We start from the raw sequence: 13989 nt of genomic DNA, 5'->3' as shown, positions 1-13989 counted from the left end.
GTACCATAGGCATGAATTTTAGAAATGACAACCAACTCCGCTTAAAAGTAGACATGATTTCAGTGAAGATGATCAAAACCCAAAAGCATTAGCTTTGTTACTATCTGTGTATACCTAACTTAGATGATTTTGGAGGCTTCCTCTGTAAGAAGAGAGGATGACAAAAAACCCCCACAAATCTGATATGACTTGAGCTTTGGTACTGTGTTGATAAATGATCAGCAAAATGCAGTAAATGATCAAATATTTATTAATACCCTGTAAGGAAGGCAAGTAAAAACTTTAAGGTGGCATTAATTTTTGAGAACTGAGTAATCCCCTGGTGGGTGGGGATCCTTCACTTCTGACTGAGGTAAGATTCCACCACTGAAGCCAAGTCCCTAACTGTATCTTTTGTTTCCCTCTCCACGGCAGGTTACGTGTTCTGTATGTTACATCGCCTGCCCGAACAACATGACTGCACGTTTGACCACATGGGGCGTGGGCGTGAGGAAGCCATTATGAAAATGGTGAAACTGGATCGGAAAGTAGGGAGATCTTGCCAACGCATTGGCGAAGGATGTTCCTGAGTGCAAGACTGCAACCAAATGCTGTTCTCTTAGTTCACTAATGTTAGCCTTATTTAGGACAAAGTCAGCCAGACACCTTGTACTAGGCAAGTTTCAGACTACAGCCAATCAGTTTCCTTTCTTTAGCCAACCGTCCTGGTACTGTAGTTTAGGGGTTGATGGTGGTTGAAATTGATTTCTGGCTGGTTACTAAGGTGCCTGCTAGCCACCGTATAAAAATAAAACGGAGAAATATTATTTTTGAGTATGGCTAGTGGATTTAAACAAAAGCGAGAAAAATCCAAAGGCTTCTGTTATTGCTGGAGTCACTCTAAAAGCCTTATGCTGGAAACATTCCAGCTGCAGAGTTAAAACAAATAGTTGTATAGAAGCTGGTGTAAAAGTTTGCTATGCACATGGCTTTCAGACAAACTGTTTAATGTGCAGCCTTTCACCTCTTCACTGCTAGTGAATCCTGAGGAGGTGAAATACTACTAAGAGCAGCAACCGCAGCTGCTTAAGCCCAGAAGACCTGACTGGTCACTCGTGCCTTCATTGCGTGTGGCTTTTGAGTTAGGCAGTGTCACCAGCATCAGGGATTCTGTTGGGGTAGGAACACCTTTCTGGTTCTTCCCAGGAAGCCAAAAAGAAAGGGGGACAGAGATTCTTATGAAAAATTTTTATATGTATCTTACTATAAAGAACCTATCAGGGTTTTGGGTTTTTTTCTTTTTTTTTTTCTTTCTTCTCTGTTAAATTATGATCTCACTTTAAAGCCAGCTCCATCCCGGAGCAGTAAATGGTGCATACTTTTTACATGGCATCCACAGAGATTCTACGCGTTGTGTGAACAGGTTCCACGTACCTTGAGCAGTGCAGCCATTCCCACCGGCCGAAACCTGATTGGCTCTTGTTTGCCTTTTGCTAAGTGCAGGTATCTGATAATTGATCAAATAAGGCTAATTCACAGCACAGTAGCCATGGCTGGATTCTACAGACTGACTTTCTGTAGCTAGACTTATATATTGGGGAAAAAAGGACATTTTGTAGCAAACGGAATTCAGTAACAGTATTGGGGAACAACCTGTAAAACACCCTTTTCCAGAATGAGTTTGTGTTCCTCACGTCCAGAGTGTCAATGAGATAATCAAATGGGCTCTACCAGCCCTCCTTCTATGCAGCTGAACGCTCTCAAGAAAATCTCTGCCCGCAAAGCAAGTATAGCAAGTGGATGTGAAAAGCATTACATGGAGTAGAATGTTCTGGATATGGTTAGACCTATGGTTCTGTATTACAGTGTGTCACATTGAGCTGAGCCGAATTGCACCAGTTTTGTCAGTTTGGAAACAAAATGCAGACTTCATAATCGGGCTGTCTCCTGCTGCACATGGGGGTTTTGCAAGTAAAAAGGATCTGTACCGATGTCGCCCTGCTTAATCCTGAATGAATTTAACTTCTCAGTCTACTAGTAAGTTATTAACAAGTGGGTAAATTTGTAAGAAAACCTGAGGGAAGGAAAGACTGTCTCATCTTCAAATACTGGGCAGATCTAAAACATCGAGGGGGTGAAGTGACATGTCACTTGAAAAACCCCTGTGTTTTGGGAGTGAGCTTGTATGAGTCATCCTCCATTCTACTTGTTACAGGTAATTAACTCATTATAGGCCAAATTATATTGTTACTTTGGTAGCCAGTTAGGAACTTTAACAAGGAGACAACTAATTAAAAAGAGATTATAAATATATATATATGTGTGTCTCTCCAGACAGACAGCATCTGACTGTATTAGCATTAACCATCAGAAGTGTCCCATCATCATAAATGCAAGCTATCCAAAAGGCAAGCTGTTTTTTTTTCTTGTTGTTGTTATTCAAGAATATGAAACCAGCAGCAGAATCTTCTGAACTGTGCTGCATTTTCAGGAAATGGTCCTGGTGAGAGGGATTGTCCAAGAATATTATTTACATTTGCTTTGAGGAGTTAAAATAACATGAATTTTGGCGGCTGCTGTGATACGCACTTTCTTTTCATACAAAATCCTATCCTAGCATTCGATGGGCATTCTGATTGATACACAAGACTTTTCTGCATTAATACTGAAGATGCTATTTTGTTCCTCCTTAATATTCTCTTTAATCTCATTACAAGTGCACAGATGGTTTCAAGGTGGCTCTTGAGAGAACACTAAAAGTTTATGTGAATTATGGACAATGTTCACTTTAAGCAAGAAGTTGGGGAGGGGGTTGTTCCTTTGCAGTATCTGTTCTGTGAAGTTTGTTAAACGTAAAGAAAGCTTAAGTTCTTGTATCTTAAAAGAAGATCTTATTTAACCCTTTTGTGTTCTAGATTTACTTACACATGTAGCCTAGAGCTCAGTTTTAGTTTAACATTGTGAAAATATTAAAAGAACCTTGTAACTTTATTCTTTTTCCTCATGCTAAAAAAAAAATTAAACCAATCAGATTAAAGTTTGAATTCCTTTCTGCCTATTCCAACAGGTCATGCTATTTTGCACCACTTCTGCTGTAAATTTATGTAAGAAATATAAATGGAGAAAATACCAACATTCGGTCAGTAACTTCAAGCTGAATTTACAATTGGGGAAAGGTGGACAGGATTTTCTGCTGGCTTGAAAGGGAAGGAGAGTGTGCCTGCTGGGTTTTAGTGGTTTGTTTTATAAGCAAATCTACTATAGCCAATGTGGTCCATTTAACTTTGAGGTTAGATACAGTAGCCAAGTGAATAAGTTGTGCATACTCTCTACATCGAATGCATATTGTACGCTGTATCATTGGCATTAAAATCTCTTAAATATTCTTTCATGCACTTTGACAACTTCACCTAGAATAGCTGTATTCCTGATGGATAAATAGAGGAATAACTATTGTTTCTTAATCATTTAGATGCTAGAAACACAAGGCTAATTAAAAAAACAATTTAGTGTATTAGAGGGAGAGAGAATATAGAAATAATTATTTAAAAACAATTTTGAAAATTATTTGGAATTGAAATTATGCCTGATTCATGGGACACATACATGCATTTTTTTCTCAAATTCATGGAGTACTTTCAATTATAAAACTCTTCATGATTCTTGAACAAGATGGCTGTGTTCTAGTAAAGGTAAGTTACATAAAACAGCTCTGCCTTTTCATCAAGTTTCAAACCTACAACTGATTGTGAGCCAGGGCTTCAAGGATAAACAAGAATTGCCCGTGAAGGTTGCTGTGCCAGAGCCTGTCGTTAATTGCAGACATTTCTGTTTTGAAGCAGCTCAGTGTCTTGAATGAGCATCAGTGTAACTGTAACATGAGGTACCTGAGAACAGGAGCTACTCTTCAGTAGTGCACAGGCAACACTCTGAAAAGAGTCCTGGTGCAATTGTAGCAGTCCAAAAGTAATATTAACTGCTTTTATCTACTCAATGGAAAGTGATAAATACATTCAAAACTTGAATTTTGCATGACTTTTCTTTTGGCTAAATTGTAATCCCCTGGCCTAGTGAATACAATGTCCTCTTTATATTTAGTTTTGTACTCTCTGTGGTGGTCAGTTCATTCTGCCATCAGCAATTCCTTCTGTGATTATGCTACAACTTAGATATAAATCTCTAGGAGATAAAAGCACTTTTTTGTTATCTTACAATAATTATTTCAGTACAGAGACACAGTGGGGAGGAAAACTGATACTAACGGAGTCATAAAAATACAGATTTTATAATAGACTCCAAGCAATGTGCCAGTGGAATATCTGACAGCACCTGTCCTCGCAATTGATGTGCAGACAGTTAAGTGCCCAGACAAATGAATTAACGTTCTCTTTGTTGTATTGTAGTTACTGAAATTGTCAGTCATCAGAGGAACAGCAAAGAGAAGGTCTAATCAAAGTAATCCCTTAATGTAACAATGAGCTTGTAGCCAATTCATGGTGGAAATAAGTTTGTGTTCTCCTGGAAACTTTTATACCTAGAAAACAAATGGAAACATTTAAGATCACACTATTTAAAATGAACTGTATTTACTGGCAACAGATGGTTTATTTCATTACTCAAATACCTGATTAGAATTCTGCACACAGAACAAAAATAATATAAACATTAGTAAGCTGTGGTCCAACTCAAAAACTGTTGTGGCAGGAGCTGCTGTGTAAGGATACAATTCTAGTGGACCCAGTTAATAATCTAATGCTTAGTTAAGACTGTGTCTGTACACACTTTACTGCACAAAGGACCACGGTGCAAAAAGAGTGCATAAGATTAAATTGTTCAAAAGTATTTACAGTGTACGCTTTACATGGTAAACTTTTGCAATAGTGGGCTTTATTTCTCACTGTCAGCAGCTGTTTTGGGACAGCAAACTTTGCTGCTGGTGGGAAGAGCCACTTCTGAAAGACATCAGTGAGAAGGACTCTCTTCCTAGTCTTCATTCATTTTTCCTTTTTGTTGGGGCAGTCAGCATGTGCAGCTGGGCATTTGAAAGTAGTTCTGCTTGAATGTTCCTCTTTTTGGCTTTTCAGTACTCCCCACAGGAAAAAAAAAACATCAACTTTGTTGTTCTTACAAGTCCCTGCATGTCAGTCTGGGTGGATTAAAATATAGATGTTGGTATATAGAAGTGATAACCTCCTTGTATTTTACTGCAGTGTCAGGCTATTTCTTCAGTTAACTGAAACATAATGCAGACACAATTTACCTGTTCTGGATGTTGAGCTATGGGGATTTTGAACTGCAGTTCTGTGATATTGTTCAAACACACCTTCCCATAAACTCTGGACACCTCATCTTCCAATCTGAAGTTAGTCAGGAGGAAAGAAGGCATAAAAGCAGAGGGTGCCAAGTGCTTAGTGATCACATCCACCTTCCTCTTCTATTCAGCTCAGATCATAAAACAGTAAAGAGGCAGATAATTACTTGCCAAACAGCACCAACTTTTTTGACTTGGTAATACAGAAAACTATTTTGCTTTATCTTTGTGAATATACCTGTGTCTGAGTCCAGTCTGCAACATGTTATATGCAAAGAAATTAAATGGGACCGTCATAATTAGAAAACGTTTTTGATGGATTATTTAGTAATAACTACATATTTTACTAATGGACCTTCCTATTTTGCAATATGCTGCTATTTTCTTTAGAAGAAAAACAAGCAGAACTTTATAAGACTAACTGTAAATGATTTCAAATTCAGTACATGCATCTGAAGCATTAGGAAAAGATTACTGAAATTATATATAGTTTTTAAAGATGATGATAACTGCATCCTCTAACAAAAGGGTTTTGTTCTTCAGATAGTAGCAAGTGTTGATGGCAATAGTTTAAGCATAAGCAGAATGTTCCTTTCTGCTGGGTTTGTGCAAAGCCTAACGTGCAGTAGGATGCTGTGAGTTAATAACTTGTAGCACGGTGCAGTGACTGTGTAAGTAATGAGAATAAAATTATAGAGACCTACTCTTGTCTGTTGGCTCTCCCTTCACACAAAAGGACAGATGACACCCACTGATTCCTTGCTGCTTAGTCCCCTCAAGTCTTTTCTGAGTTGCAGAAGACACTTCCTCTACTAGCATGCTCAGGGAGGATGGAAAACCACATTCAAACTAGAGGATTTTTAGAAAAAAAAAGTTGACATCTGTGAAAGTGAAGTGTTGAAGTCATACTCTACATCAGAGGTGCAACACCAGAAGGAGCTTTCTTTAGGGTTCTCAGAAGGAACACTTGAAAATGTTGGGGTGATTTTTTCCTCCTAGATTGTTCAGGGGCTCTTAGCCTTAAAAAATCCTAAAAAAAAAGAAAGAAAAAAAAAGGCACAGCATTGTATCATCCCTTGAAAGAGGCCTGCATGATCAGCACTGCTGTATTATGCATGCTAAATGAAAGGTTCATTGTTAGCTCCTGAAACATTTAGTCTCATCTCTCAGCTTTTCAAAGGAGCAAATAAATGCAAGACTCTTAGAGGAAGGAGAAAAGAGTCTGAGCTAGAGTTAAGCTAAATTCATTCTTCATTCCAGCAGTAATTTGTCTTCTCCCCCTCACCTTCTCCTGCAGTGCTTATATACGCTTGGTTTAGATTCCTGAAAGCTTCAGCTACCCCAGTTTCTGGAGGCATCTTTTAACATACTACATTTAGCAGCAGCATGAGGAAGATGATGAGCTCCAATAAGTTAAAGTTAATTGCTGTGGCCATCACAACTGTTCTTGTCCACAGTAGAGTGCTAAGAAGATGGCTGCCTAAAAATGTTTTAGCTCATCCACCCATATCAGCTTTGCATGAATCCTGCTCATTTGGATAGTCTGTCATGTGCTAGAGGTGTAACCTTTATTCTGTCTGCAAGCAGACTTTTTACCCTTGGTTACACCTTCCCCCTCCACCCCCCAATATTTCTCTAGGTGGAAATACTCATCAGACAAGCAGCGCTTACAGCTATACAGCTATTTTCAAGTCACACTGCATACCACTTGTTTTCTCTTTTTGACTGATTGGTCTCAGGTCTTCTCAAAAATAATACTTCCAAATGGATCTTTCCATACACGGACACATAAACACACACAAATCCCCTGGGACATCAAATGGCTGTAGCAGAATTATGCTGCTGGACTAAAACCAGCTTTCACTTCCTGCACACCCACACACATATTATCAGTCCTTGTCTGGCTTGTCTTCTGGGGAGATGTAGCTTGTCCCCATATCTCAATTTGCCTGTTTAATAGTAGGTGTAGTTTAATCATTATTAACTGCTAGAGACTTAGTCTTGGAACTACCATTATGTCCATTTGCAATTCCACTGAAAACACCCCCCTAACAGCTGAGAGGTTTGAGTGACTGCACACAGTTGGGTTACTGATCTTTCTCAGTAGCGTGTGTCACGCTGTCCCAGGGGCACAGAACTCTGAAGGGTGAAGGGAAGTGTGTGTGTGTGTAGGATCAGCTCAGTCATGCTGACTGTATTTCAGCTGCTACCTCAATAGCAATACTTTGCCTCTGCTTGAGGCAGCAAGTCCTATGTGCTGTTTGAAACTTTAACCTGTTGGCCTGTTCTAGTACCTATGCAGGCCTTGATTTCTCTATTTGCTGTGATTTTCATAGGCTTTCTCCATCATCCCTTTTGCAAAATCTCCCTCATTAACTATAATGCCCACTTCCACATTAAATTGTCATGTTGAGAGGCAGAGTCTGTGTGAAGACAACATAACAGTAGAGATGACCACATCTAAAGGTACTGAGGCTTGTATTGCTGGTAGCTGTTTCCATCTGTAATGAAAATGTTAATTTTGAAGTGTTAAATGACTGCTGCTGTTTAGTATATGAAACTCCTAGAGATGTCTTAATACACTGTAGCAAATAACATTAAGGCTGAGTTCTACTTCCAATTTAAATCCCTTCTCCCTTTCTCTTAACTGTCTTGTGGACTTTCTCAATATGAGGAACCTTAGGGATAGTTTGATACTGCAGCCACTGGAGTTATGTGGGCAGTGTTTAATACCACCTCTGCAAGTATCAAATACCCATCCAGGCCAAGAATAAAAAACTCCCTTTGTTCTGCCTTTAATTGTTCCTTTCCATTAAGCCAGTCTTAACCCAATGTTGTTATTCTGTGGATAAAATATTAAGCTATCACTCATTTGCCAAGTAGTGCTAAACATCAATCACAGTGATTGATTTAAGATTATTAGCATGTGGTTGATACTGTGGGTTTGTTTAGTTTCTTTACATCAAGCTTCATGAAGACAGTTCTCCACTGTTAAAAGCTACTGAAAGAGGCAGATTCTATAGACACAGAAACCATGGGTCAAGTAGACCAAAGTCAAACTTGTTACGTGAATCAGAAGCAGTTCCTTGCCTTTGCTGATCTCCGTCTGGATGATAAAGGTAAAGCCAACTCCGCTGCCTCGGCTGCATGCACGTGCCAGTTGTCCATGGGCTCAGCAGCTGGGGTGGTGCCTCCGCTCTCCCAAGCCCTGGAAGATCTCAGGAGTCACAGAACCTATCCATGAGTCCCTGAAGGCAATCAAGTTGTATATTATACCTGCTCTTTCTAACCATGTTTGTTGTGTGAAACAATAAAATTGTTTATGAAGAGATAAAAGTATTAAACAAGACAGTGCTGATCTGTGATTGAATTATGCATTGTGGGGTGGCTTTCTTTTACCAGCCTTTGGCTGGTAGCAGAAAGGTAGGTAAGAAAATTCAACAAGCCTATGGAACTTAAATCATTCCACAGGAACTGCAAAAAAATGTTAGGCCCTATACAGTCTGAATGCATCCAGCAAGGCAGAAAGATTAATGCCTTTATTTCACACCAGCCCTGATTCAGTCACTTAACATCAACACAGATCAGTTTTCCTCAGCCAACATTCAGCATCTTTCTAGAGTAAAGGCAAGGAGGATCAATCATTTTGAGAGAAGTCTGCAGATAAAACATATCAGAGTTAAATATCTACTATAAAAATTCCACAATTTTGTGTAAAATGTACCAAAATAGAATTCTGATGTGGAAATGCATTTCAAATACAACATTACATTTCTGTTTTCTCAGAAAGCTCCATGGAGTCGAGATTGGGGCATTAACAGCAGAAACAACAAAAGGTAATAGGCTTTCTGCACCATATAATTCTTCATGGTAAGACAGTCTGACCCTTGCTGTTCTTACTATTTATGGATTTCTTGGTGTAATTTTCTGTTTGAGAGAGCTTAACTGTGAACTACAGTTTGTGGATACTGTGTAATTCCATTACTAGATAACAGCTACTCCAGAGCATATGAGAAGAAGGAAAGCATTAAGTCTTAAAATGTCTAATTTTCATCCTTTATTTTAGAGCATATGGCTAAGGGGTTGATTGCCTAAATATAGAAAAACAGAGAAATCTAAAATAGCAAATTCTTCCAAGGAACCTGTGTAAACTCTTTCTGCACAGAATTCATCAGGATATTAGTCAAGAGCTACCAGGTAAATAGTCTTCAATTTAAGAAAACCTCAGTGATGAAGTGACTTTCTCACTTCAGCCAGGGGACACATTCCTTGTGCCGTGCTTCTGTTACATACAAATTATTCGGTCTGCTATCTGTGGCTGCTGGGGCCCTGTCTGTGCCAGCAGAGCCAGGCAAATAAAAGTACAAGCTTTGCACGCCAACTCTTGCAGTCCATGAAGGCAGCTGAACTTCAAAGGTTTGCAACAGATAATGGGTTTACATGATGCTGTTCTAACCATCTTTTGTTTTACTTTCTCTGCTGGCACATAGGCCTTATCAAGAAGCATAACAACTTCCTTTGTATTGGTGAAAAGCCAAGCAACTAAGACTTAGTCAAACACCACACAACCCCTCCCCCCCCCAAAAAAAATAAAAAAGATCTTTCCTTCTCAAGAATATGAAACACAGTCACATTCTTCAAGTTGCAACCAGCCTACGATGCTCACAGGACAGTCTCACACAGGCATTAGTTCATCACAGATGACAGCCTTCCCCTGCAAGCAGTTCAGCAATTAGTTCATGTAATTTGGCAAAGAGAGAGAAGTAATACTGGGCTCTAAAGCTCTCACTTATCCCAAATTTATTTGATTGTGGTAGCCAGCTCTGAGTTACAGTCCACAGCCACCCACATAATAAAATCAAGCTCCATTTCTATGTTTGTCCATACTGTGTCAAACCAGTGAGAGAGACATCATCCCCAGTGTGACTGGCACACAAGCTCCTCATCACACCGAAGTCACAGGCAGTATCAAGAAGTTCAGAGTTGCCAGGCCAGGTCGAGACCTGTGCACCAGTCCCTCTGCAGAGAAAAAGGTACAAACCCCTGCTACTGTGAAGTCACTGTGACATTTCCTGCACTATCTGTGGTAGATAGGCAGGACAGAAGGGCAGTGATGTGTAAGACAATACTGGCAGTACAGCGTTGGTGCACTGCTGGAGCTAGTGAGGCATCTCCTGTATTAGTTCCATGCTCTGCCCCTACACCACTTGGCCATGGTCTGCCTGCACTCTGCAGACCCTCTCTTCCAGCAACAGAAAGGGCTTAAGATCTCCTCTGCAATAACATCCACCCACTTTCTCTCCTCGGACAAGTGGCAGATCAGCACTGTGGCAAATGCTTGACTGAAAGCCTTGACTGAAAGAGAAAGGACAAAAAGTAGGAGTCCCAATACTACTTCAGACTGTTGAAGGCCATGATGAAACCTTCCCTCTCCCCATCCCTCAATTCTTGTTTCAGATCCTGAAGATCTGTCAAGTGAAGATCAGTGAAGGGACACCCACGCTCCACACAAGGCTCCTTCTTAGATCCCAAGTTGCATGGTGTCCTGGTATTTGATGGTTCTGGAAAGTTTGGTGGGGGTGGAATGGGATGCAAAACTTAGGTGGAATGTCCTCCTGGCATGCAACAAGGGAAGTTGCTTTGTTTTCTAAAATTAGCATCAACCAGCCTCCATTTGGTGAACTGACAGTGCCTATTTTATCATCTTGGACTCAGAGCTTCCTGCAGAAGCAAGTTTTAGTCACTGACCCAACCTCTGGCTAAAAGACCAAAGTGTTCCTCAGGAACAGAAACAGTAAATCTCTGCCACATTTCATTCTGAGTCCTGCATCAGTGATTGCACAACGTCAAGATCCAACATAAAGTATCTGGCTCCATGCTGAACTAATTTCACAAGAAATGGAAAACAAATAGATACAGGAAGATTACTGAAAGAACAGGTCAATAGCCAAGGTGACTGGGCTACACTAGTCTGACTTCTTACAAGCCATTCAAGTTTCCTAAGGTTAGCTGGAGTACTGTTCTTCCCTTTCTCACACTAAGAGGGTATTTGATTTTGCTTGTAAGGTGGTAAATGTGTCCTTCCTCCCGAAGGTATTTGCCCTTTGGGAAAGGGATCGAAGCATGCAATCCTATTTGTAAAGCACTGAAATACATGCAGAAAAGTGTTATATGCAGACTATTAAGAGACTCTGTCAGTATTAATTTCAGAATGGCCTGTGTGTAGGAGAAAATAAAGTAAGTGTGTGACCCTAAATATAAATAAAATCAGTCCTGAAGGAGAACATGAAAAATGTAAACCCAGAACCTGAAGGTTAGGGTTTAAAAGACTTTCTTTTCATTTATGTTTTAGCAGCCTTGGAAGTAGAAATTCTCCCCCATCTCACATGGCTACCTCTCCCACAGATCAGGTCTTTGGTAGCACTTCAATTTCACATCTGTATTTATCTAGTGATCAGTGAACAAAATGTATTGAACTGCCACATTTAGGAGCAAAGAACTAAAGCTGAGAATTAAGAGATCAAATAACTGTGAAAACCTGTGGTATGTGGCTGAAATGAAAGTAGTTCCTAAATAAACTAGCAGGTCCTGCAGTTTGACCATTAAGATTCATCCATCTTCCACTGGTATTTAATGAAAACCTCTCTAGGAATGCTGTGGCATTGCTCAAGCTGGCTTGCAAACCTGGCCAGCTGTTTGGGCTGTACTTGTGTTAGGGCTGTACTTATCTACAGCAAGTCTGGTTGAATCCTTGCCACCAATCCAGACCTGTGGGTCCTGGGCACATCCAGTGCTGAGATCTCCTGCCTGTACAGGCAGTATCAACACACTATCACAGTGCAACAAAGAGAGCAGCAGCAACACTGACCAAACTTCAGAAAAATCTTGTGTTATTTCTTATATTTGGCAGCTATACTGTGCCCAGCCTTGCGCTTCTGAGCTTCACGCCCCACTCTCTGCTTTGGCATAAAGACCCTTTCCTCTTGAAAACTGGACAAGGTCTCTTCTGCTCTAAGATCACCAGGCCACGCTGGCCAGCAGCTGCTAAGCTCTGTTATTATCTTTGCTTTTAAAGCACTCTGGACAACCACAATGCTGCACAAAACATACCCATTTATTTAGCCAAATGCCATTAGCCTTGCCTATTACATTGATGCAGCCAAACTGACAATTTTATTGATCCAGGTAGCCTGTTCCATGTCTCCTCTTCATTATTTTTCATTTGTCCAATTAAAGTAAAAGGAGAGAAGAAAAATAGGCTGTGACAGGACCCTGAATCAGCTGGAGTATTCATGTGGAACTACTCCCCACCTTTTCTTTCAAATGAGCACATCAAAGTACACCAACAAGCTCTCAATCTCTAAACCAGGAGATGTTCTAGTTTATTAGGCTCTAAAATAAGCCCTCTCTTCAAATAGATGAAAAACTGAGATGTACTTGGTAGGGCAGCCAGTAAAAAGAGTTTCAGAGCAAATTCTCCCTTTCTTATCTCTCTGTCCTTGTGGAAAGGGAGAGGGACTCTCTCTTCTGTTGGAGTTTCCCTAGCCATGTTATTGCTCTTTCCTGCTAAAGGTTTTCTAACTAAGAAGAATAGCTTTTGTTGCTGATGTTGTTCCAAGAGAAAGTATAGGTGGTTCCAACGGTACAGACAAGCAGGCAGCTCTTCCTCACTGCTACACTGCTACAACACACCTCATCAGAAACAAAGGGGATGAAACTAAGCAGCTGTACCCTTTGCTGCATGAGACCTGCATCTGGTACCACTTCCATCTACTAAAAAAGAAATAAATAAAAAAACAAGAACAGTGTACAAGAACTAGTACAGCTCAGCTGATGTGCCCAACCTGCATTACTACAGTATACCCAAGATAATGAATTTTCTGCAGCCAAGGGTAACTAAAAAGTCATTTAGCATAAACAGGAGATCTGGGAACAGTGAGCTTGCTTAATTTAATTCAGAGTGTTAAACCCGGATTCTTGTTGTCAGATTTGATGCACAACTTAAAAATAAGCCATGAAGAGCTATGAAGACAATATTCTTCTTCCTTTTGCAAAGAAATAGCTAGACAGAAGGCAGCTGCCAATAAGGTAGCACTTAGTCATGTAGATAATCTTCCATAACCTCCATTTCTTGATGTCAACAAATGACAGTAACAGAGAAACTGAGATAACAGCAGGTCTGCATGAGCCCAGAGGTAATGCTGGGTCTCCAGTGATGGACAGTTGAGCAGTTGGACAGATGGTCTTAAAACCTGGGCAGTGACTTGGCTCATTCTGAATGGCTGCTCTTTACTGTACAATGTAAATGGTATGTGTTGACTACACTGTGCAGGAATTAGAGGGAGATGGTTTGCATAACAGTTCTGTTGTTTTGTTTGTTTGTTTTTAAATGAGATGTGTAAACCTGTAATCCAAATGTTTTTAAAAAGCTCTCCCTTTTTATAGCTTCCTTTCCCATCTGCCAACATGTTTTATATCTGCATGCTTTGAGAATTTTCATGATTGTTGCATGCAATAGCTTCAACAGCAATTGTGGGGTTGTTTGATGTTTATAGATATATTCAATTAGTTAGCATGGGAATGGCTTTGGTTCCTAATTTGTTCCATTTCTGTTTTCTCCAATACATTTCCACTGAGATCAGAATTCCAGAAGTCCAGAGTCAAACTGCACAAGCCAGTCAATGTCAGATGCTGAACCC

At 40.1% G+C, this 13989-nt stretch overlaps 1 protein-coding gene across 2 annotated transcripts in view; it reads left to right on the top strand.

Annotated features, from left to right (window-relative positions):
* Positions 1 to 5993, top strand: part of ZFAND3 (zinc finger AN1-type containing 3) — a 135535-nt gene extending 129542 nt beyond the window's left edge. For both annotated transcript variants that reach the window (XM_018085191.2, XM_029965039.1), the window contains exon 7: positions 415 to 5993. In XM_018085191.2, the coding sequence (XP_017940680.2) occupies positions 415 to 569 (155 nt within the window). In that variant the 3' untranslated portion in view covers positions 570 to 5993. The remainder of the gene's footprint in view (positions 1 to 414) is intronic.
* Positions 5994 to 13989: the final 7996 nt, after the last annotated feature.

The sequence above is a fragment of the Manacus vitellinus genome, unplaced genomic scaffold, assembly GCF_001715985.3.
Source record: "Manacus vitellinus isolate BGI_N305 unplaced genomic scaffold, ASM171598v3 scaffold_8_pilon, whole genome shotgun sequence".
Taxonomy (NCBI): Eukaryota; Metazoa; Chordata; class Aves; order Passeriformes; family Pipridae; genus Manacus; species Manacus vitellinus.
Note: the sequence above shows the minus strand (reverse complement) of the source record. Positions and strands in the feature narration are given on the sequence as shown.